Source organism: Sander vitreus, chromosome 5, assembly GCF_031162955.1.
Source record: "Sander vitreus isolate 19-12246 chromosome 5, sanVit1, whole genome shotgun sequence".
In the NCBI taxonomy this organism is placed as follows: Eukaryota; Metazoa; Chordata; class Actinopteri; order Perciformes; family Percidae; genus Sander; species Sander vitreus.
Genome location: NC_135859.1, coordinates 3,657,824 through 3,681,385, shown reverse-complemented (window position 1 = coordinate 3,681,385; position 23,562 = coordinate 3,657,824). Strand labels below are relative to the sequence as shown.

Sequence of the window (23,562 nt, the reverse complement as noted above, 5' to 3'; positions counted from 1 at the left end):
TTACTGAAAATAATACACTCAGTTTTATCTTCGTTCAAATTAAAAAAAAATTGTGAAAGCCACAACTTAATATCATTAATATAACTAAGCAGGGAGTTTAGTGCGACACTGTAATTTGCTTTCATAGGCAAATACATTTGCAAATCAACTGCATAACAATGAAATGACTATAATAGCCCCTAAAAGCAACATATATAAAGACAACAGAAAACAGAATGGGGCCAAGAATGGAACCCTGGGGTACCCCACAAGAGAGAGGAGCAGCTGACGAGGAGAGGTCACCAATCATGACAGAAAAGCTCATGGCAACTGCAACTATGACAGAAGAGAGATGGTGCATCTTCGCCACCTTCACAGCCTTCTGGTATTCAGCTAGACTGTCCCTTAATAAACCCAGTGATACTTGTAAATTGTCCTTCTTCCACCTTCGTTCAGCTTGTCAGGGCTGACGCCGTAGATAGGCCGTTATGGACGCCACGAAAAGCAACGGCGTATTTGACTGATCAGATCAGATCGGTGATTTGATTAGATCGGCACTTTCTCCGCAGAATTACAGATACTTAACAGGGTCTGGCGGTCATAAATCGGCAGCGGTGACACACTTCGAGTGACAAGTAGTAGAAACAGGAAAGTCAACAACAATCTCAGCAGAGGTAAGCGGCGAAACACACATATCAAGTTTCACCAAAGACATATGTCAGGAGGTGTCCTTACTGAAACATCACTTATGTCAGAGTTCAGCATCTGCTAGGCTGTTAGCTGAATTTTTGTTTGAATGTGCATGTGTAGATACAGAAATATAACAATATTTTGATCCTCTTTTTTTGTTTTGGCGTGTAGGTTTGAGAAGATGATCAGTGGCCTGTACATGGGGGAACTGGTGCGTCTAATCCTGGTGAAAATGACCAAAGAGCAACTGCTGTTCCAGGGCAAGACTACAGCAGAGCTCCTCACCACAGGAAGCTTCAACACCAGCTACATCTATGCCATTGAGAATGACAAGTTAGTTTGTGTGTGTGTGTGTGTGTGTGTGTGTGAGAGAGAGTGTGTGTGTGTGAGAAAGTCAGATGCAGTGATGGTACAACCTGACATTTTATCACCTGGATGATTGAGACGACTCTACCCACAGATATATATATATATATATATATATATATATATATATATATATATATATATATAATATACACACACACATATCCATCCATGTATTTTCTTAACTGCCTACCCTGTTCAGAACCACACTGAGCAGTCAAATTCATAGTGAATGTGATTTTTATTCTGCTTTACCTGCAGAGATGAGGAAGGCCTGGCGAGTGCAGAGAAGGTGCTCCGGGGCCTGGGTCTGGACCCGTTGGTTGAGGACTGCATATCCACTCAGAGGGTGTGTCAGATAGTATCTACACGGGCCGCACACTTGTGTGCTGCCACTCTAGTGGCAGTGCTGCGGCAGATTCGGGATAACAAAGCAGCTGAGAAGCTGCGTACGACTATCGGCGTGGACGGCTCTGTTTACAAGAGTCATCCAGAGTAAGTGTTCCTGAACACCATCACGTCTGCCTTGGTGTATCTCACACAAATACACTTGAGCTACAAACAACCAAAACAGGAAAGCACACACTGTAGGTAGTTTGTTAGTTTTTTTTAAATTCCCAACTCAGTGTTCTACACTTGTAATGACCTATGTCATTGCATCTTAAGTAGTAAATCATACATAACATGGCAGAAATCAGCATTTCTATACCTTTAAACTTTAATGAGCTTGTCTGTGCAAGAGAAATTGCAGAACTGAAGTGATTACAAAACAACACAGATTTGACAAAATGTATCTCCTTTTCCTAGGTTTTCCAGGAGGCTCCACAAGATGGTAAGGCGACTTGTGCCGGACTGTGATGTGCGTTTTTTGCAGTCGCAGTGTGGCAGTGGGAAGGGTGCAGCCATGGTAACAGCAGTAGCCTACCGCCTTGCCGCTCAACATGCTGAGCGTCAGCGCATTCTCGACACCTTACGTTTAAGCCGTGAACAGCTGCTGGAAGTAAAGAGGCGAATGAGTGAGGAGATGGTGCGAGGCCTGTCGAAGCAAGCCCATGAGCAGGCAAGCGTGAAGATGCTTCCCACCTATGTTAGAGCCACACCGGATGGAACAGGTAGCTTTTAGTTGAAAAACAGAGATTCCACTTGACTTGTTATTGAGTTCAGTTGTCTCTTCTCTATAATGCTTTCATGTATGTGTTCGGGATTCTTGTCTTTATTGTCCTCATCAGAGCATGGCGACTTCTTGGCTTTGGACCTTGGGGGCTCCAGCTTTCGGGTACTGCTGGTGCGCGTGCGAAGTGGAAAGAGACACAATGTGGACATGCACCACAAGATCTACACTATTCCACAGGAGACTATGCAGGGCACAGGGGAAGAGGTAAAACATCACTGGGGTTGAAGTACTTTAGTATTTTACATAAGTGATTACAGCAACTGAAAGGATGGAATTAAGGGACCTCTGTCATGGTTGTGAAGTTAAATCCTCTCTTTCAATGTTTGAAACTGGCCCTCTGACATACATCATACATCATAAATTGTGAATTGTGAAGTGTGAATTGTGAAGTATCTGTTTAAATGCATGATTACTAGGGCTGTCCCCAATACCATTTTTTGAGCTTCAGTGCTTTTCAAAAGCAATTATTTGTAGCTTCTGTGGTAGCGGAAAACCAACATTTCCGACCGCACTTGAAGGCAGCTTTATTTCATGGAAAAAGAGAGAAAATAAAAGACGAAGTGAGAGATGAAGTGACTGCTTTGTTATTTAAAGCTTTAGTTCAGAACTTTTTTATATTAAAGGTCCCATGGCATGAAACTGTCACTTTATGAGGTTTTTTTTAACATTAATGAGTTCCCCCAGCCTGCCTATGGTCCCCCAGTGTCTAGAAATGGTGATAGGTCTAAACCGAGCCCTGGGTATCCTGCTCCTTATGACGTCATAAGGAGCAAGGTTACCCCCCCTTTCTCTGCTTTGCCCACCCAGAGAATTTGGCCCACCCATGAGAGAGAGCGATCATGGCTTTCAAACGAGCAAAATGGCAGTTGGTCAAGGCCACACCCCCACTTTCCACCTTGCCCCCCCCTCTCCTCTTCAATCGCTACAGACACAGAAATGACACATCCTAAGGAAAGCTCATTGTGGGACTGGCTCTAGTGGCTGTAATTCTGCACCAAGGCTGAATTTTGGGAAAGAGACTTCAGATACAGTATTAGGGGACCACTAAGGCCTATATAAAAGAGACTTCAAATACAGTATTAGGGGACCACTAAGGCCTATATAAAAGAGACTTCAGATACAGTATTAGGGGACCACTAAGGTCTATATAAAAGAGACTTCAGATACAGTATTAGGGGACCACTAAGGTCTATATAAAAGAGACTTCAGATACAGTATTAGGGGACCACTAAGGCCTATATAAATGCATCTAAAGAGCATCATATCATGGGACCTTTAAAAGATGGGCGCAGGTGCATTTGCAATTTAAACGACACGGGTGCTGGGCGGGAAATTGACAACTGTGTCAGTCTTAAACTAGCAAAGACGCTTGCGTCGGGCTTTGTGCTGCGCTGCGCCTGGTGCACGATAGGGCCCTAAAGCTTTAAGTATTTTACACTTCCTGTCTCTCATGTGCCAGCTTTTCAGCCACATTGTGTACTGCATCAACGACTTTCTGGAATACATGGGCATGAGTGGAGCATCCTTACCTCTGGGATTTACATTCTCCTTCCCCTGTCATCAAAGCAAACTGGATGAGGTAATGCTTGATTCATTATGCATTTTAAGTGTACAATTAGCATTAAAATTAAAACATAATGAATCTACCTGTATTTTTGCACATTTTCCTGAACTTCAGGTGTGAATACAATAAGTTGTAGGCAATTTGTTCTTGGCATTTTTTGGCGAAAATTCCATGATAATCTTTCAGCATATTGTAATTTAAGTGGGCTGTGCTACAGAGAGGCGAGAGGGAGAGCAGCAGGAAAAGGTCTCACTTTTCCGTTCCACCCACTGCAGCTTCAAGTTGGCAGAAACAATAACCGTTTGTTCCCAGGGCTTGTATGAAGTGAAGTAAGCCTGTGGTTTTCATCAGCATGAGTTTAGAAAGAAGGATATAGATATAGATCACTGAACAATGGAGAGTATAGTTTAGCCGATGAGAACAATGAGAAGCTCTACACTATGCATTTAAACTAAACCCTAAATCACTACCTTTTAGGTTTCTAATGTCTGGAATTAGAAAAGATTCAGCCATGGCTTCATATAAGAAACATGTTTTGGTGGATTATATAAGTGTGCAAGCTGCCTTGTTTTTCCAGTTTAAAAATAGTAGGCAAAGGCAGAGGACAGCCCACCAAATGGAACGTTCATCAAGTATGCTAAGATTCAGCGGACTGCAGTTATTTGTCATGTTTGGTTAAAAGCTGATTCCCTGCAAAGTAATCTTTGTCTACACAGAGTGACAAAGTCTCTAACTCAAGCAAATGCTTACTAAGCTCTGGGGAACCACAAGGCCAAACCCTGCTACCACTTTTTACCTGTGCATTTAAAATAAGTCCCATTATATTGTGTAAGGCAAAAGTATGTAGCGAAACAAAAAATCTTTTATGTTTCAAACTGGAGAAAGTACTGTAATCAACTAATCAATCCTCTTTTTGCAGGTTGATCCAAAACAAAGACATCAGAAAAGCACAGTGCATTCTTTATCACACTGTGGCAACATTTTAATGACTATTTTTCATTGCGACACACAACAACTTTTGATTTAGATTTTAAATTGTGCAATTTATCTCTATTCATATGTATAATTAATAATTAACAAAGTCACACAGACAAATCACTATTGTCATTTGTCCAGGGCATTCTTCTAAGGTGGACAAAGGGTTTCAAAGCCAGCGGCTGCGAGGGACAAGACGTGATCACGTTACTTAAAGATGCTGTCCGCCGCAGAAAGGCAAGTAAACGCATCACAAGTACATTGCCTGTGAATGTTGACACACAGAATATAATAAAAAAGTATACCCAAGTGGCTTACAAGCCACAGGGGCCTACAAACAGCTTTTTATTGCTTGTGAAGTGGAGACCAAGAACTTATCACGAAACAGCAAGTTCAAGGGTACATCACCGCACACACACACTTTGTGTTTTTTTTTTTTTTTTTACTTCAGGCCTTGACTACCACCTGAAAACGTGTCTCATTCTATGGTTTCTTGCAGTATCTTGTAACACAAAACACTACTTATGTAGCCACCTACTGGCGAGGTGAAGAAATGCATAACTTATAATAAAACTACATGTCTCAATACATTACTGAACAGAATACAGATTCAATTATGCATTATATGTAAACACACAAAAATACTTTCAAAAGGGGGTATTTCCAGGGGCTACAGTTATACGTGCAGTATATATATTTGTTCTTATTCTGAACGCTCACTCAGGGTTTCAGTTTAAGCCCAGGATCCCCTTTGAACCTCTGCATAATGCAGCATCTTGTAATATATTCCATTGTTATGGGGTCTGGCTCAGGTACTAAGGATTATCATAGTTAAAAAAACAAACAACAGAAATAGGTAATGTAAATATGCATTTTGTATACTTGCCTTAGGACAATAATGAAATCAGCTCATTCTCTAAAGCTAAAGTGACCTCAGAGTAAAATGTATGTATAAAGTCACCTCCTGTTCTCTGGTGATATGACTGCAAGAGGCTGAACTACATGAAGAATCTCAGCACATTTAATATGTAACTACTTGAAACTACAGATCTGCTATTTTTAGGACTCTGGATTTAAAGCATAGGTGGTTATTGGTGCAAACAATTAGGCTACTACTGTATGTTTCTAGTATAATAGATTCCCATCACTTTATCGCTGATTCCAGGAATTTGACTTGAGCTTTGTGGCGGTCGTTAATGACACGGTGGGAACCATGATGACCTGCAGCTATGAGGACCCCAAATGTGAAGTGGGACTCATTGTAGGTGAGTCTGTCAACCCCTCACCTTCCTCTCTGGAAGGTGGAAGTCTCATTGTGCCATTTTAAACATTATAATCAATTCAATGTGAGCAAACAAGTGATTTTTTTTTGTCTTAGTCTCTCTGGTTGTCAACTTGACATGACATGACAGTACTTCCAGTAATACCTTTCCACCGGTCTTTAACTCAGGCACGGGGACCAATGCCTGTTACATGGAGGAAATGAAGAACATTGAACTGGTAGAGGGTGATGACGGCTGTATGTGTGTCAACATGGAGTGGGGAGCATTTGGTGACAATGGCGAACTTGATGACTTTTGCACCCAGTTTGATCGCATTGTGGATGATTGCTCTAACAATCCTGGGAAACAGAGGTATTGGTTGGGTCATTTATGACATATTAAATTATGTCAGCATCACATGTAGTCAGAAATACAGTATACACTAGTGATAAGCGAGAGGGTGCCAAGGACAGACAGCCTGAGACAGCCACTAGCGACAGAGAACAGGTGGAGCCCTTCACATCATTTCTGTAAAAAAAAGAATTGTGCATCAAATTAAAAGATCTGTGTGAATTGCTCTTTATGGGAACTGTCTATTTAGCACTGTAACGTGTTATCTAAAATGTGAAAAAGGGTATGTACATTTTATTTTATGTGATTAAGGCAGTAATGGTAGTAATACAAAGTCTGTGCTGAGTGAGATCTTTATCTTCATGTAAGATATGTATCCTCATTCAGTCACTCTGAGATTCCTGGAGCTATCTGGAAGCAGCAGGGACACTGTGCAGGCTCTCTTAGAGACACAGGATGCTAATTTCAAAGCACTGCATAAGTTCTCAGGATGGGGGCACCCGGGGCAAAACAAGAAACAATATTTTAGCAAAAACATTCCTGTTAAAATGACTGAAGTATTTCAACAGGATTTTTTTGGGTAGTTCGTTTATTCCATTATGTACCCAGAGTTTGGGCAGTATTTGCATTAATGTTACAATTAATGCTAGTTGAATGCAACATGTTAGTCACTTTAGTTAAAGAAATTATTTTCAAAGAATTGAGGATAAGAAAAGAAGCACTGTAGTAGAGAGCAGCGTCTAAACCCAGAAGACACAAAGAAACTCCCCCAGCGTATGTCACCTTCCTATGTCACTATGGCAACACAGACACCACCAGGCACTACCAACATATCTCAACCTATCAACAATGCTGTCAATCCAAACACAGTTGGCTATATGATTTGATTAGTTGTTGCAGTTGAGGTTCACCCATGGTACAGATTGTTGCCTGAGCTGCATCAGTTTTATTTCAGCAGTAAATAATAAGCTGCAATTTATGTTTATAATGATTCAGTGCACAGCAGATTTGAGGTTTGTTACCCCCCTCTGATTGTCCTAATAGGTCACATTTGATTCAAACTTTGCTTTTTACTCTGCCCACCTGTGTCTCCTAACTCTGTTACACACTTGCAAGGCATTTATCTTTGGTGGCTTTAACTAGTGTGTCACTGTCGTTTGGTCGTACAATAAAGGGAGATGACATACACATTGCCAAGGCATGTGACTCTATTAGCCAGAAAATAATGGAATCAATCACATTTCTCAGGAGAAGCCAGTCCTACTGACCTGAATGACTGCGCACAGAGAGAGAGAGTGACAAATTGAAATGCTGAGGAGACCTATTGTCATTCTCTCATTAGACAAAATGTGATAATGTAATCATTTGCACCGTGATTATATTTACCATTTAGTTTACTTGCCAAAATAAAAATGCTGAAATTTATTACGATGTTTCAGCATTTGTGTTTCATGCTTTTTAGGTTGTACACTGCAGGTTATACGCTATTACAACTCAGATCAGATAGAACCAAATAGAATATTATTTAGCTCACAGAAAGTGAGTAGCTCACAGAAACCTCTTAGGTTTTGTGTTAACTGTTCACTGAACTGAACGACACACCAAGCAAATGACTGGACTATTGCTGCGTCGGGTGGCAGCGTGAAAATATTTTTTTCTAAAATAGCCCTTTTTACTGTACACTCCTAAGAGTACACCATATTTGTTCAAGCTGTTAGATAAGCTATCTGGCTGTGAATAGTGTGTGTGGGGGGGGTTGTGTGTCCTTGCTGCTATGGACATTACTCAGCACTGTAGAGGTGGAGAGGGGTGATGCTTTAATGGCCCATCAGCCAAACAAAAGGATACAGACTCTCATTGAGGATCAAAAAAACATTCCACCCTAAAAGTTGCCGGTAGCTGCCGTGTTAGTGTTTGAGCAGCACAGTGAATGACATTTTTTCTCTGTCTATAGCTAGCTGTTAACTCGTAATGATGAAAGAGCAGCAAACCACCCTCTCATTTTAAATTTATAGTTGACCACAATTCATGTAAACTTGCCACTGTAGGAACAGTGGTTACATAGCCTAACCTTCGAACCAAGCCACAATTTAACCGTGCACATGCATGCTTGGCTCACATCATACAGTAGGTTCACTCCGTTACGTAAAGAAATGGCACTACACACATGATGCAGACAGTGTGTCTTTTGTATGCTTCCTGTGCCTTGATTGATGGAATTACAGTAAAAACCACATTATTATTAGTTGGAGCAGTTGGTTTTTCCTCTTGAAAGAAGCTTGTCTGGACTGTCTGTTATGACATATCAGGGAGAACATTGATGATAGCAGCTGTTATCAATGGGCATAATTGATTGCAGCCCCTGACACAGGAGACGTGTTGACTTGGCATAGTAGAAAAAGCACAGGTGTCGTTAATAACATCAGCGATGGCTCAGTTCCATCTGTCCCAGTAAGGTATTCCAGTGAGCCAGGGCCTCACCTAAGTGGAATGCAGCCATCATTAAAGTTATTGAATACACCTGTGCTTTCCTACTATGACACTAAACCCACCTGTGTTAGAACTCGGCTATCTTTGTTTGCTGTCGGAACTTTCATTCATTAAAATAAAGTTAGAGCTATTTCGTTTGATTAAATAAATGGTATCAGAACAGCATGAAAACCAAGGCACTCTTGTTGAAGAAAATAAAATAGCATTAGCCGCACCAATCAAGGCTTTTTAAGATTTTCTTCAACAAGAGTGCCTTGGTTTTCATGCTGTTCGGATGCTTTTGTATTACCCCTGCCCCAAAGAGCCACCAAAAAGAAGCACATTTTCTCTGTCTTCCCACAATAAAATAAATGTTTATAGTATGATAGAACTAGTAAATACTATTATAAATGTGAATATTGCGAATGTAACCAATGTGTTGCTGTGGAAAGTCTTTAGTTTGTGTGTCTCTTTCTCTGAGGTATGAGAAGATGATCAGCGGCATGTACCTGGGGGAGATAGTGAGGAATGTGCTCATGGATTTTACTGCCAAGGGCTTACTGTTCCGAGGCAAACTGTCCGAGCGACTCAAGACCCGGTGCATCTTCGAGACAAAATTCCTGTCACAGATTGAAAGGTGAGTATTACAGACTAGTCTCAGTGGCTCTCTTTAGCTCATCCTTGTTTACCGTGGTAACTGTGGTCACTTAACACAGCTAAAATAAAAACCATAAGAATTTGCAGTTAAATCTCAAAGCCACAAACAAAATTGAGCATTAATGATGTGCCAACGCTATCAATGAGATCACATTAGTCAGATCTACAAAGTAATTGGTTATTACAAGTGTGGCATCCACTAGCCACAGACAGCAGGTTCAAGGGCCATGAAGGCATATACATCTAGGAAGCAGCATTATTTTAAAAATGTCAATCTTTATTCTAAAACTAGGATTTGTTGAATACAAACAGCGCCAATCACAAGGAAACAAGTTGGTTGGTGCTCAGCCAAGACAACACACCATCTGACGGCTTCCGTATTAGATTGACACCAGTGCAGTGCACATTCAAAACGTGACTGTTTGGAACAAGCCGATTGCTGGCCCCCCAAGCAATTAATATATGCATACACATACTTTAGAGAAAAAAACATTGTATTACTACATGATGTTGTCTTCTGCTTTCTGTTTAGCAGTGGTGAATCTTCTGCAACTTAATATGTTATAGTGTTTGTCAAGCTTCAGCCTTTCTTAGCGCACACACACACACACACACACACACACACACACACACACACACACACACACAAACAGATGGTCCTTGATTTATAGTTAGATAATTGCATTACAGTGATTTCGCTCAGCTTTTATCTGAAGGGACTTACTTGCATTTAACCATGTGGGTACAAAATACCAAAAATGGTTCAAATGGACACACCAACCTAGTGCAGGAGTAGACTAAATAATAAAATACACCTTTATTGATCCCCAGCGAAATAAACAAGGGAACATTGGGTTTTTGCAGCTGTACAACAGAAGCAACAGAAATAAAGTATATACAGTAACATAAATAAATAATAGGAGGTGCATAAACGGAAACAGAATGAGTAAGAAACTGTAGAGTAAAGATTTTGGAGACCACTGACATGGTAAAGATAGTGACAGTGGTGTGATTAATAGCAGCAGAGTCAACAGTGTATACCGGACTAAAGGCCTTTTTATGGTCCTTCGGAGGCTCCACGCAGAGCTTTCGCCGTAGCCTACGTAAGTGGCCTGATGTTTATACTTGTGTGCTGGTGTGTGTGTTGAGCCGGCATGTGTTTGTGTGGGGGGAGTGTGTGATAGAGCGAGGGAGAAGTGAGAGAGTGACGGCGATTAGTTTTGGAGCGAGTACTGACTCTAGAGTCATAGTGAGAGGGGTCTGCGAGTGTACGCCGTCGATTCGACGCACAACCGTAAAAAGTGATATGGTAAGGTAATGGTAATACACTGAAGTGGCCAGGTTGGGAACCCATGCATATTTTTTGTTGCATTTAGTGTTGCTTGAAATGTGACCAATGCATTTTGACTATAGCTGAAGTTTAACCTTAAAGTCTAGCCTGGCTCCGCCCTCCTACATACTTCTGCTCAATTTTCATTTCCCTTCAGTACTCCGTCTGGGTTCGCGGTGTATTCTTGGGTTTTCTCCTGCCAAATAGTTGGTGGTCCAATCAGTGAACAGAGGGAGTGGCTGAGAACGATGACGTTGAGGACGTGCGCTAGAAAGATGCGAGCGAAGCCATTCGGTCCGTTGTGGCAGCAACGCTGCAGAATATCCAGAAGTTAAAGCCCGAGCAAGAACAATCTTTGCTGAGTTTTGTTGGTGGCCATGATGTTGTGGCCCTCCTCCACACGGGGTTCAGGAAAAGTTAGATTTTCCAGCTCGCTCTGTTAGTGGTGAAGGAGTTGGCTAAGGCTAACGCTAGCGATGCTAGTGCTAAATATAAGCCGATTGTTGTCGGTCTCCCCTTTTGTTGCACATGCGCATGACATACGTCACGACGAAACATTAGCGATTGGTTATGGCAGATCCAGAGTGGCTCTGGGCAGATCCAGTAGTTTTAAACTTCAACAGAGTACCCACCTTCAAGGAAGTTAACACTTGTCAATGGAGAGAGGCCAGACTCTCTGTACAAATGAAATGTACCAGAGTCTGGTAGGACCAGGCTACTTAAAATCCACTCAAAAATAAGTTTTTCTCATGTTAATGTCCCCTTAAATGTCTGACCTTGACTATACTGACTTGTAGAGAGATGTTTTCACAGTTTCTATCCATCTTAATGCACGCTGCTCTTTTACCGGTCATTCCCAAGAGAGTTGATCAGTAGCGCATAAAGCCATGAAAGTATACAGTATCCACTGATTTACACACATCTCTTTTGCATGTAAATCTATGGAAAACATGCCTCATGGCATCACGTGACAGACACACAAGTTGTAATTCCATTGTTTGGCCACTATGTGAAATTGGCTTTAAACCCCAGCACACTTCCTGGGGGCGTGGCGGGACGAGGCCAGATCTAGAAATTCTAAATGAGGAAGAAACCGTAGATGTGCTTCCAGTTTTTGAATTGTTACCATGTTAAACACAATATTAATCATAAAAGAGTATTTTTAACATACTTTTAAATGTGTCTGAAGGTGGGATTTAAACAAGTCAATTTCTTGGGATTTCCGAGATATTGTGCTTCTGCTTTTGGGACAGACAATGTCTCATCTTAGAAATCTCATGATTGATAAATTGTGCCAAATATTACTGAAATACTGTGAGCCTGATGAAGCATGTATTATCACGCTTGCGATATATGACATAAATCTGACGCCGGTGGCCTAAATCAGTGACACATGGTCACACATCTTTAAGCAGCTTTACATTATCTACATGATAGTGCTTACTATCACATAAAACCATTTTTTTTATATGGATGAAGTGCAGTTTAACAGTGTTTTGTCTCCATAACAGCACAATGGCATTCAACCTACAGTAATATCATCCCTTTAAAGCAAGTTTAAATAAATGAAAATCAATGCAACAACGGAAGTCCTTAACATGCATAGTACGAGCTGTCTCATGTGTATAACCCTGATTCTCTCTGACCCCAAAGTGACCGCCTGGCCATGCGACAGATCCGCTCAATTCTGCAGCACCTGGGCCTCACCAGCTCCACATGTGACGACTCCGTACTGGTGAAGGAAGTGTGCAGTTTGGTGTCACGCCGTGCAGCTCAGCTCTGTGGTGCTGGTTTAGCTGCTGTGGTCGACAAGATACGACAGAACCGCAACCTGAATCAGCTTTCCATCACCGTGGGAGTGGACGGCACCCTTTATAAGACACACCCTCAGTAAGGAGCAATCATGTCCAAACACAAAGTAATAAACCAGTCTTGTTGGCTCTAGTTGACCAGAGCCTTGGGTTTTCAGGACACGGAAGTATAGATTTTAAAGTCCTAACTTAGTGTTATTAATTGTTGTGGTGCGGCTAAAATGTTTTCCTCTGCTCTGGCAGCTGGCCTTGACTCATCTCAGACTTACAGAAGGTCATCAACATAATTGATGGACCACTTGCAGGACCATAAGGAAGGTCAAATCCATATCAGGAGCGTGCTGATATTTTCACATTTCATATTTACCACAGCTACTTTATGTTTATTCATACTCTACTACTACAGGGTTTCCACCAGGTCTTAAAAAGTCTAAAATGTGCTGAGGTATTGTGTTCTACAAACAAACAGGTCTTAATTTTCCTATGTCACTGTAATGCTACCTCTAATGCTCATTGAAATGTTCCCGCGGCACTTTAGAATTATTTTTTTTTATTCTGTGGAGTTCTTTCTGTCGCTAGTCCAAATATAATTCGCTGTATTACGACTACATAGGAGACCAACATGCAACTTATATTGCAGCCAATCTAGACACCAGTCCTATAATGTAATGACAGGGTTTCCGCGGGGTCTTAAAGTCTTAAATAAGTATTGTGTTCTAGGTCTTAAATAATTTAAAATGGGTCCATTTTAATTCTGTGGTGTTGTAGTTCTTTCTGTCGCTACTCCAAATACAGTGGCACTCATAAGTTTATGAACCCATGCTAAAGTTGACTAAAAAGAGGAATAAAAAAATCATCTTTTGGATTAATGCCTTAATAAAAAAAAAAAAACGAGGAAAAATCCAACCTTTAAGGACACCAATTTTCAGTTGGCATGGGGTACTTTCCATAAGATAATCAGACCAGCTATTAGTCTAACTGAAATAAAACCATGCTAATCTCTAGGTATGGTGAAGGGGATGTGATGATGTGGGGGGGCTATTTTAATTCCAAAGGCCAAGGGAACTTTATCAGGATCATAGTATCCTGGATCCATGAAATAACTGGCCTTTAAAAATAGAAATCTGCCTGCCTCTATGGGAATTTAACATAGGGGTGTACTGACTTATGCCCCCTGTATTTTAAGGAAAACATTTATTTATTTACGATACATTATTCATTCACAAAGAAAATTGGTGTCCTTAAAGGTTTGATTTTTCCTCATTTTTTTAATTAAGGCATTAAGATAAATTTCCAAAAGATGATTTTTTTTCATTCCTCTTTTTAGTCAACTTTAGCATGGGTTCATAAACTTATGTGTGCCACTGTATAATTAGCTGTATTACGACTACAAATGAGACCAACATGCAACTTAACATTTGCAGCCAATGTAGACATTAGTCCTATAATGCCAATGAGGAACTTGGGGAATTGTTTCAGACAATGTTTCTGGACTCTGACATCTGACTTTGCTTTTTGTTTTTTTGATGTCTTGATATAGATCTTAAATTTCATTCATAATGGTCTTAAAAAGTCTTAAATTTGACTTAGGGAAACCTGTAGAAACCCTGTACTAAGTGTGCACCATATATTAGAGGGGGAGATTTTCATGTAACTCCTGTTCAACACTAAACCTTTTTAATGTTCTCTCCTTCCTCACTCTTACTGAAGTTTCTCCAGCATCATGCAAGAGACGTTGCAGGATTTGGCGCCACAGTGCCAGGTGACTTTCCACAAGTCCGAGGATGGAAGTGGGAAAGGAGCAGCACTGATCACAGCTGTGGCCTGTAGGATCAAAAGCGACGGGCAGCACTGAATCGTCAAGACTTTGGTGGACAGGTAGAACCCAAAGCTACTATGACCGATTTTCTGTACCAGGTCACCAAAATAAAGTTGTATACACCTTGACCTGAGTTTAGACTTTTAGTACTGAAATGTTTAATCTGATTTATTTTGTGTGTGGGTTCATACACATATGTACATGTAAGTTTTTGGTTTGTGTTTGGAATATTTGTGGTGTGAGTTGACATTGCATAGGATGGAGTCAGAACTTACAGTTTAGTTAGTGTGTTAGAGAAGAGTTACATCTTCTGTGAAATATAACTGTTACGAGCTGTGGAGCTCTTTGTCTATACACTCCCTCCTTTTATTTGCACCTTCACACCTGCAGGTTTCCTACCTGCTGACAACATGTGTATCATAGCAAATCATATATCAGTTTTAGTAATAATGATAATCTTTATTTATAGAGCATTTTTTTAAATCCATGTTACAAAGTGTTTCACAAAGGCAGCAAATTCCAACAGGTCATAAAATCATCAGGTTTTAAAAGAAAACCAATTTAAAAAAAACAAAAACAATTTGGAGTATAAAAACCAATACAGTGTAGGAAAAGAAACATTGTTTGACAGTTCAAGGAAATTAAAACATACAGTATATAGTATATGAGTTTGCTCCAGGGCCTCAGGGCAATTTGATGGGTAATTTATGAAAGTAATTGTTTGTGCTTTTATTCATTTTATGGCTGCTAAAACACTTCATTTCATTTCATTTCAACTAATACGTATCATTGCGATCATCACAATCTTAGATTGCCTGTAATGTCCACCCACTACATCGGTCCATTGCTTAATACATCCTTCCTAAAGTGATCTAAAATATATAAATGCTATATCTTAGAATTATCTCTGAAATTCTTATAAACAGTGTATAAGAATAATTGTTTGGTGAATATAAAAAAAAACGTGTTATGGAACGATGTTTAAGGTAATACATGGTTTTGACATGGTTGTAGGCATAGATGAGTTAAGAGTTAAGATGAGTTGAGTTAAGGATATAGGATACTTAGGGAGACACAATTTGGAGAAAAGGGAGATTGTCAAAACACCTGATATTCCTCAAATGGTTGTACAAATAAACAAGTGTGTCCATTCAACCTACTGTCATCAGGCTGTTTTATTTCTTTGTACAAGTGCCAAATATTACAGCAGTCAAATAAATATGTAAAATCAAGAAAAAGGACTTTTGTCTGTGCAGAAAGATAGGCAGTCCATGCTGAAAAGATAAGAGAGGCTGAGTATAAACAATTAAAGAAACAGCAGGATGCCACAGAGAGACTATAAATGGCTCAGCCCTCTGACTGAGAGAGAATCAAAGGCAGGATCCCTGAGATGATCGCTACAGCTGCAGCAGATATCCGATCACAACAGGTCACGCTCTGCTTGAGTGAGCACAAACATCTCCATGTCTTTCTCATGGGCATCGATGCATGCCTTGGTGTGCCCCGACTGAGAAAAGACAATTGTGCAGTAGACATACAACAGAGAATCTGTTTAGATAGTATTTTACAATGCATGATACGGCTTTGCATGTTTTGCTGGCTGAGAGTATAGATGTTTAGAGGAAAATACAGGTCTTGGCTGAGGATTTATGATGAGGCCCAGCAGTGGCAAATGACCGAAGCACCTCAAGTGTGTTGAATCCATGTTGCAAACATACAGAACCCCATGCAATTTAATATGTAAAGTGTTACACCTACAATAAGAGGGTGGCTACACGCCAACCTGTCCCTTAAGAGTGCACTATGAGTTCCTGCATGGTTTCAGCGCGATTTCATTTTTGTCTGAAATCGTAGTCATCTCTCCTTGATCCCCTAGCTGCCTGCCTCCTGAATACACTGTGAAAAAGCCCGGTCTCGGGAGACAACACAGGGGTCGTTAACGTCAAACAAACACTAGAGACACAGGATAGGCACCAAAATACAACAAACCACTCCAGCCAATCACCGACAAGATGGTTGGGGGAGGGGGTGGGGGTTAGTGACAGTTGGTCATGACAGTTACAGAAATACGGGGGGAGGGGCGAGCTTGCTCTGTTTTGTTTGGAATTTACTTGGAACGTCAACAGAAGTGTCGTCATGCAGGAACTCATAGTGCACCTTGCATGATGAATGGCGCCAGTACCCAGAGGTCGGCGTTTCCCTGCCGGTAGTCTATATATCCACAACGTTCCACTTCCGGGATTGCTCCGGTGCCGCAGGAAATTCCGTCGGATGCATGTCTTTTCGGCCGGATATCCGTTACTTTCTGCTTTCTTTGTGTTGGAATTCTAACCTCCGGTGGATTTGTGAGGACTGTGGTTAACTGCTCCTCAGATCTCTGCAGGGTAAATCCAGACAGCTAGCTAGACTATCTGTCCAATCTGAGGTTTCTGTTGCACGACTAAAACTACTTTTACACACAAAGAATTTCTAATAAGGGAAGAAGTTCCACTCTCTGAACTGGTTGCAGTTCCACTCTGGTTCCATATAGGGGGCGCTCAATGAATTCAGTGCAGAATGAATGGTGGTCTATGGAGCTATACCCCTCAAAATCCACTTTTCTCAGGATATCATTTTTTGTCTAGTAATTTGAATGTTGCATTCGAAAGGGGAGGCTAAGAAAATACACACTGCTGGGTGTTAGATTTATTTAAAGTGGCTTTTTTGTTCTAAAAAGCCTTTTAAAATGTCAATGACGTCATACACATATACGGCCAGAGATACTGCTTTACGGCAAGCTCTGAGTCGCTTCCTTTGTTCTCTCGAAGCATCGACAACACAGCTGACAGGTTAGACTCTCCCTGTTAATACAACACAGCTGACAGGTTAGACTCTCCCTGTTAATACAACACAGCTGACAGGTTAGGCTCTCCCTGTTAATACAACACAGCTGACAGGTTAGACTCTCCCTGTTAATACAACACAGCTGACAGGTTAGACTCTCCCTGTTAATACAACACAGCTGACAGGTTAGACTCTCCCTGTTAATACAACACAGCTGACAGGTTAGACTCTCCCTGTTAATACAACACGGCTGACAGGTTAGACTCTCCCTGTTAATACAACACAGCTGACAGGTTAGACTCTCCCTGTTAATACAACACAGCTGACAGGTTAGTCTCTCCCTGTTAATACAACACAGCTGACAGGTTAGACTCTCCCTGTTAATACAACACAGCTGACAGGTTAGACTCTCCCTGTTAATACAACACAGCTGACAGGTTAGACTCTCCCTGTTAATACAACACAGCTGACAGGTTAGACTCTCCCTGTCAATACACGTGCTAGAAAGAGGTTTGCTAATGTTTTAAAGACCACGCTGAAATATTCACTCTGACATTCTGGTTTTGGTTTGGATGCCGTCAAGCAGGATCTCCGATCGTAATCAGTCCTTCACTGACCAATCAGCATTCGTTAGCAGAATGCTAGCATGTAGCAACGACTCAACCTGTAAGAAATCAAAAGGACATAAGTACTCGTTCATTCAACTTTCGACCTATAATCCATGTTGAACTTGCAAAAACTACAATCAAATCTGAGATTTCTCAACGACAATCAGGCGAAAGAGACACATTTAGCCGTCTAGCTCCATAGAGTCCCATTCATTTAGCACTGGACCACAATCACCCCCAGTGGAACTCTGGTGGAACTGCAACCAAATTCGGTACAATGGGGCTAAATAGGGAGTGAAATGGCTCTCTGTAGACTGGCTCTGGTACACATATTCCACCAAAACAAGTTCCTTCCCGAGGCTATTTTGCAGCGGCTCCGTGCGGAGCTTAGCGCCGCCCATGACGATTGTGATTGGTTTAAAGAAATGCCAATAAACCAGATCACGTTTTTCTCCCATCCCGGAATGCTGTGTGGACTAGCCAGACCCAACTCTGAGGTGCTGTGGAGGAAGGTCTGGCAAAGCGAGACTACCCTGGCGGTTAAACTTCTCCGGATGACTTCATCCGGCATCAGCTGGTTAAAAATTGGCAACTATCACTCTTTAGCAATTAGCAAGTTTTTGTAATTGGTCACATGTCCAAAGTTATCACCTTGAATAAAGGCTCTCCTTTCTGTGAGGGCTGTGTACTTTCCCCTTTGCTTTTCATTATGTACACAGACAGCTGCAGGACTTCTCAAGAGGGCAACCGAGGACAACAAAGAATCCACTTGATGCATGTAAAACCAACAGATATTTGAATTCCGTCATTCCTTCTGCCATTAGGCTCTTAAATGCTGCTTATGGCAGCAACCTGTTAGACTGGGTAAACCCAGCCCGATCTGATTTCGCCCTGCAGCTCAGGCTGGAAACCTGTACGTTTATCTATCCTGCTTCCATTACAATTTGGCGGGGACCAATGACAAACTGGCTTATCCACCTGGCGCGCTGTTGGCGGGTTTAACACGATGACGATGGAGAAGCGACCAAGCAGCTTTTTGTTTACATTCGGCCACCGAAGCGCAGCAACCCGTTGATGCCGCTGTCGCTGCTACGTCACCCAGATCGTTGGTCTGATTGGTTGAAAGACTATCCAATTGCCAATTGCGTACATATTCATTTGAACTATGCCCGTTGATCACGCCTCTTATGCAGTAGAAAATACAGAGCAGACTCCCCAGACTAATGTTCAATCTTAAAAGATTGAGCTTGTTATCCTGGGGAGGCATAATGCTTTGATTTATGTATTTCTTTTATTGGTTTTATTGTTGGATATTTATTTTTATTTATCTTCTTTTTTTTTTTTTTTGACAACGTGTGTGTGTGCTTTGCTGCTCTTGCCTGGGTTAACTCCACTGACACTTTGGTTGATTGAATGACATGACTGAAACAGTATTTACACACAAAACTGTCCATACCAAAAGTGCATATACAAACGTACAAAGTAAAATATATTGTATGTACTTTGTATGTACGTATGTGTATATATAGTGCAAACTGTTCTGTCTCTCTTGCTCGCTCATGGAATAGACTGTAGCTGTACACGTGGGAGCCGACCTACAAGCGTCAGCTGCTTCTTAGGTGTATTATAAAATAAAATCTAGACACTAGAGCAGGTTAAATTGAAATGTCAAATGAAGTTTTACTTTTGAAATAGTTAGAAATTGCATTTTAATTTGAATTGTGACCTACATACATGCTTGCATACATGGAAAATTAGGCGACATTGTTCATATTGCATTTTGATTTTCAAATTTGATTTGAACATTAAAATATTGTTTACTGGACAGCTGGACACAACTTTGAAAATTGAATCTGTAACGGCTTTTCTATTTTCATTTTAGTATGGTCACTCAACACCCATACGAGTATGTGAAAATGCAAATTGGATTATTGCATTTTTATTTTTAATCCAAAACACATACACTTCATATGTTACATTTTTACAATGTAAACACAATGATCATGCTGTTGTGCAATTACATTTTCATTTTCAGATTTACATCATTTTTTTAATTAAGTCCCCTATGGGCTTCCACACAAAAAAAACATTAAGCAATACTACTAAATATGATTTTAGTTCATTTTGGTATAATGGAAGGGTTGATATGTTATAATCCATGAGTATCTAATATTATTTCCAATATTATGTTGCGATATGTTTTCATTAAGGTTTTCACTCCTGATTTCACTCACAGGGTTTTGAAATGTGTTTCTGAGTGTTTCTTTTTGAGCATCAATATGCTCAGGATGGAATTGTGTTACAAGTATTACTGTCTGTAATGTAAAAGTACTATTGGAATACATAACTATCCTTCTATGAACTTTGTGTGCTATTGTTGGCAAGCAGAAATCATTATCTCCAAGAACGCTGCTTGTATCCAATGTTATTTAATCAAACACAGCAGCTGCAGTTTGCCTGATTAAGGAACAACAAGGTACAGTCTGCCGTTCACGGAAGCGTTTTGATGCACTGAATTCAAACTACCTGCTTCAAAACGTTCTTTGCCCTCTTGGCCTGAACCTTGAGCCAAGGTTAACTGCTCGCTTGCAAATGTGACAACAAAACAAAATAAACTCTCTTGTTTGTTGAGTCCAGCCTATTGTCCAGACTGTGACAATAACAACAAGTTGGCCTTGAACCGCTGTTGGTCTCTGTTCAGTGGAATTCACTCTTTTTTTGACTCAGAAGGAACTTAATTGCTTAAATAGATTTACTGGAACTGCTTTCAATCAAATATGTGCACCTTTTGACTTCATGGCTGTGCTTTCTCCATCCTGTGCACTCATTTGTTTCACATTTCTTCTTGCCACACCATCTCCATGTTCCACTATGTTGCTTTGCCGTGCTGCTGCCTCCAAGAGAAGAACGGAACATCTGAACAACTTCATACTAACTAGGTGTGATTACAAAAAACACGTTTTATTTGTATGACGGTGTGAATTTCATTTCATCGTCTTCAGATACCACAACAGACGGTAAAAGTTCGGTCTCGTGGGTAAAATGTGATACATTTTTAAAATATCATCATGGAGTGAGAAATGTAAATTCTGCTTCAGACATAAATGATGGACGTAAGCTAGCTTTCTTTATTTACAAAAATACGGTACATCTTAAAAGTGGCATTTCCGTCCTAATTATGCTTTTAAACTAAAGTTTGACTCGGGTACATTCACAAAAAGACTCTAGGTTGCATTTTGGCGAGAGTTACGCTTTAAGATGCTGTAGTGGGTTGGGTTTTATAGTAAGACTGGGCATATCATATGAAACTAGCAGGCAGAAGGAATCCATTGGTAACAACCTCGTTATGCCAGCTAGTTGAGAAGGGGGCTAAATAACTGAAAAAATCTGTGTTGCCCGTTCACAAACTTCATGAATATTTACCACCACCATCAACTCCAAGTATTCCTTTTGGCTTGACATTTTACATTTTGCATTCACATGAACTGGGGTAGACGCTCCATATTCATGCTCCATCTTGAAATACGTTAGCCAGTAAGGGACATACAGGACATACTGCTCCACCTTTTGCGTTTTCGCTGTCACATGATAAACTCACAGGTGCTGCTAATGCTGCTAACAGGTATCGTAGCTTCCCGGCCCCGGGGAGTTTGAAGAAGGAAACATGGAGGACCACACGTATTCAAAATCCAAATTAAGGAACAGGAGTCTTCTTCTTCGCCCAGAAAAAGAAAAAGGAGATTGAAAAGAGCAAGAGACCGGCCTTTTGAAGCATGAAGGCTCCCGTAGCTGTAATACATACTTTGAACTGTGTAGCGCGAGAGAGTTGGTTGCGATATATGATCTCAACGCTAGATGGGAGAAATTCCCACACATTGGACCTTTAAGGGGAGGTCCACTTTCCACAATCAAAAGCTGTGGGCTTACAATGTGCTTTATGTAAGGGAAGGTATATTGCTGAGAAGAGTGTACTGGGGCTGGTCAGAGCTTTGTGAAATGAATGTATGGGGAGAGGGGTGGTCCAAGGCACACGTGTGCATCGCTGTACGGAGCTGGAGAAAAAAAAAGAATGATGTGCCAGGTAGATTAAAGTGTTTCTGGATGTCTTGGAATGTTTGTAGGCCCTGAGGACCATACATGTCACCAAGAGTGTGTGCCCATATGCTGCTCCATTGAGAGAATGAAATTGGTTGTCTTACCAATACCAATACCAGTTAATCAATATTTTGTAGTGTATTTCGGCAATACGCCAAGTAGAAATGACTTCAGTCATAATTGAACCAAATGTTTCAAAAGCAAAATACGTTTATTACACATTTAACACTTTAACATTTCAGAAAACAACAATTCAAGAAACAAAACATAACATTTCAGAAATCACAACATTTCACAAAACACAACAGCAGAGCAAAAAACCAAATGACATTTGGTGAGACCCAAACCGAAAAAGGTAGATACGTATTGGACATTGATTCCTCGTTACTGATTGGATGCACTGGCTGTCAGTATGTGACCAACTGAACATTTTCTTCTTCTTTTGGATTTAAGGCAGACTTACAGACTTTGGTGTTGAGGTCAGGACTTTTGGGGTGAAAATTCAATTTGTTTGAACTTGGCAGAAAATCCGAGCTGTGTGCACTGCAGTGGTTCACACTGGCTCAGGAGAAAATAATAGCCTCGCTTCCATTTCTTTTAATGTGAAAGCAGAGTTAGGTAGAACATGTGATGGTGCAACACATCAAAGCACAACCTAGATGCATTTATTGTTTTATTTTGTAAATCTATCAGGGTCAATATTCCTTTGTTAGGATACTTTAAGTAGAGCTCCAAGTGTAAGGCTCTGGCTATGCTAGTTAGATGCAGCAGTTACATTTCACACTGCTCATTGTCTTTCATCACTAAATCTAAAGGCTACTGGTTGGTTTGAGGAAGCTGAACAGAGAAGTGTTTTATTTTCTTCAATGCATTTCTAATACGTTTTTCGACAAAAGTGGCCTAGAGGAATATTTGAACAAAAAACGGCTTCAATAAGAAAAATATCAATAATAGAAACAAAAAAAACATAGTACATACATACATAGAAACAGCACTACAGTATTACAGCTTGTTACACAGCATGAGAAAAGCATAAAGAACAACCATATACACTAAGTCAAGGTTTTGCATTGCAAGCCACAAACATACAGTAGTGTGCAACATCAGTTTTGGTGTCATCACGCATCAGACACATTTCACAAAAATATAATAATGGTGAGCACTGTTCTCATAATACATTCAAATGAATTCAACAGTAATAACAAAATCACAATCTCCTGTAACACAAATGTCCTTTATCCATGACACCTATGCTGGCATACTTCAAATTTCCAACTGTAAATACCTCATTAAAAGCACCCTCCCTCCCGGCATACATTATATGGTTAAGAGGGCATACATATAAACTAGTAATTGGTACTGAGTGCAACAGACTTTCTCAAAGCTCGGCTAAAATACAATTACAATGCTTGGCAACGCCAACGCAGGAACCCATCTGAGTTACACCACACCAGTGCCGTAAACAAAACACACCTCTAATATATACAGTAAGCAACACAATATCTGCCAACAAAAGATTTAGATAATAAAGACATTATAAGTAATTTCCTTTTGGATGACACAACCCAGTCTCACGGCAGTTCGTGAAA

General features: G+C 40.6%; 1 protein-coding gene across 1 annotated transcript in view; it reads left to right on the top strand.

Moving 5' to 3' along the window:
- hk2 (hexokinase 2) overlaps positions 1-15,602 on the top strand; it is a 30,549-nt gene extending 14,947 nt beyond the window's left edge. Inside the window, exons 8-18 of the mRNA XM_078250078.1 lie at positions 841-1,002; positions 1,297-1,530; positions 1,843-2,147; positions 2,265-2,413; positions 3,669-3,788; positions 4,890-4,985; positions 5,914-6,013; positions 6,199-6,382; positions 9,312-9,467; positions 12,471-12,707; positions 14,339-15,602. Of these exons, the coding sequence (XP_078106204.1) occupies positions 841-1,002; positions 1,297-1,530; positions 1,843-2,147; positions 2,265-2,413; positions 3,669-3,788; positions 4,890-4,985; positions 5,914-6,013; positions 6,199-6,382; positions 9,312-9,467; positions 12,471-12,707; positions 14,339-14,483 (1,888 nt within the window). The 3' untranslated portion in view covers positions 14,484-15,602. The remainder of the gene's footprint in view (positions 1-840; positions 1,003-1,296; positions 1,531-1,842; positions 2,148-2,264; positions 2,414-3,668; positions 3,789-4,889; positions 4,986-5,913; positions 6,014-6,198; positions 6,383-9,311; positions 9,468-12,470; positions 12,708-14,338) is intronic.
- Positions 15,603-23,562: the final 7,960 nt, after the last annotated feature.